At 45.8% G+C, this 1,716-nt stretch overlaps 1 protein-coding gene across 1 annotated transcript in view; it reads left to right on the forward strand.

The window, feature by feature from the left end:
* Positions 1-1,511, forward strand: part of IP6K2 (inositol hexakisphosphate kinase 2) — a 7,284-nt gene extending 5,773 nt beyond the window's left edge. The window contains exon 5 of the mRNA XM_010165992.2: positions 727-1,511. Within this exon, the coding sequence (XP_010164294.1) occupies positions 727-1,224 (498 nt within the window). The 3' untranslated portion in view covers positions 1,225-1,511. The remainder of the gene's footprint in view (positions 1-726) is intronic.
* Positions 1,512-1,716: the final 205 nt, after the last annotated feature.

A 1,716-nucleotide genomic window follows, 5' to 3' on the forward strand; every position in this document is an offset into this window, starting at 1 on the left:
GGACTGTTGGCATGTTTGGTGTTCAGCTCACTGTTAAGCTTCGGAGAAAAGCGTGAGGCAGAAATGAAAGTGAGAGAGCTGCATTTCTGATGGCAGTGTGCTGGGATTTGAGCAGAGCCTGCTCATCCTTCACCTTCCAGTATAGACCTGTGCTGGAAAACAAGGATGAACTTTGGAGGCACCTGCAGTCCTTACTTGACCCAGATGTTTAACCATTATCAAGCTCCGTGGTGTATAGACCACTCTCCTACAGGAAGGAATCTTCCCGCAGGAGCACCTCTGACCTCTTTAAACACCGAGGGCTGAGGCATACCTTAGTTCTGTACGGGAGTGTGTGCTGCCACTGAGAGCTCAGCGTTTTGGGAATCAAGGGCTGTGCCTGTGAGCAGAGGCAGAGGATGAGCTGAGTGAGTGCCTGTGGTACAAGTTGTAGCTTGACTTTGGAGATCTTGGCCGCAGCTTTCCTAATCTCACTTAAGCTCCTCATCCTTACATTCCTGGTGGAAAAGCTCAAATGTAAACTGAAGGAATTTTCCATTTCCTCCATGCCTCTGAGTTCCACAGGCACTGCTGGATCTGTTGTTAGCAGTTTCTGTAGCTGTGTAGTATGTCATCTTGTAAAAGCTTTCTGTAGCGTGCCTCTTCCCCTGCTGTCTCCCCCTTTCCAGGGTTTGATTCAGTATTTCCAGCGATTTTAACTATTCCTTTTCTCTTTTGTACGTGCAGGTCTACCAGGCAGGCACTGGCCAGCTCATGTTCATGAATAAATACCATGGAAGAAAACTCTCAGTACAAGGATTTAAAGAAGCACTTTACCAGTTCTTTCATAACGGCAAATACCTGCGCAGGGAACTCTTTGAATCTGTTATTAAAAAACTGACTGAACTCAAGTCTGTCCTAGAGAAGCAGGAGTCTTACCGCTTCTATTCCAGCTCCTTGCTGATCATTTATGATGGAAAGGAAAGGCAGGAGGTGGCTGTCGACTCAGACCCAGAGGACTTAGAGGACCTTTCAGAGGAATCTTCAGATGAGTCAGCAGGAGCGTATGCCTACAAACCAACTGCTAGTACTGTCGATGTCCGTATGATAGACTTTGCCCACACAACCTGCAAGTACTATGGAGAAGATAGCGTGGTGCATGAGGGCCAAGACACGGGTTATGTTTTTGGACTTCAGAATTTAATAGATATTATTAAAGAAATAAGAGACGACAGCAGCGAATAAACAGTGTGAATGCACATCAGCAGAAAGCACTATTGTGACTCTTTGTATTCCAAAATTATTGGCCACTTTCTGGTGGTAGGAATCTTTACAGGCTCTGCAGGGATGGTCCTGTCAGAGTCAGACTTGTTCAGAGGGCATTTACTTATATTGGTGCTGGACCTAGCACTGGCAAAACTTGGTATCCTTATTTATTTTAACTTTCTTAAACATTCCATATTTGATTACTCAGATACCTCTGTTATCCCTGTGTGTATACGTTCCAATAAAATTCTTTTTGTTCATTGTAAGTGATGCTTCTGTTGTTGCTGGTGACTGAGGAAGAGATGAAGCTCGGATCTTTCTGGTGGTGTATAAACAGCAAGGCTTACCCGGCTTGTGAGACTGCGTGTGGAATAGCATGTCTGTTCTGGGCCTCTCATAAAGAGCAATGAGCCTGTCCACCAGAGACCCACCAAGCTGGCCAGGGGCTGGAGTACCTGCCCTTTGAGGAGA

Source organism: Antrostomus carolinensis, unplaced genomic scaffold (assembly GCF_000700745.2).
Source record: "Antrostomus carolinensis isolate BGI_N321 unplaced genomic scaffold, ASM70074v2 scaffold26004, whole genome shotgun sequence".
Taxonomy (NCBI): domain Eukaryota; kingdom Metazoa; phylum Chordata; class Aves; order Caprimulgiformes; family Caprimulgidae; genus Antrostomus; species Antrostomus carolinensis.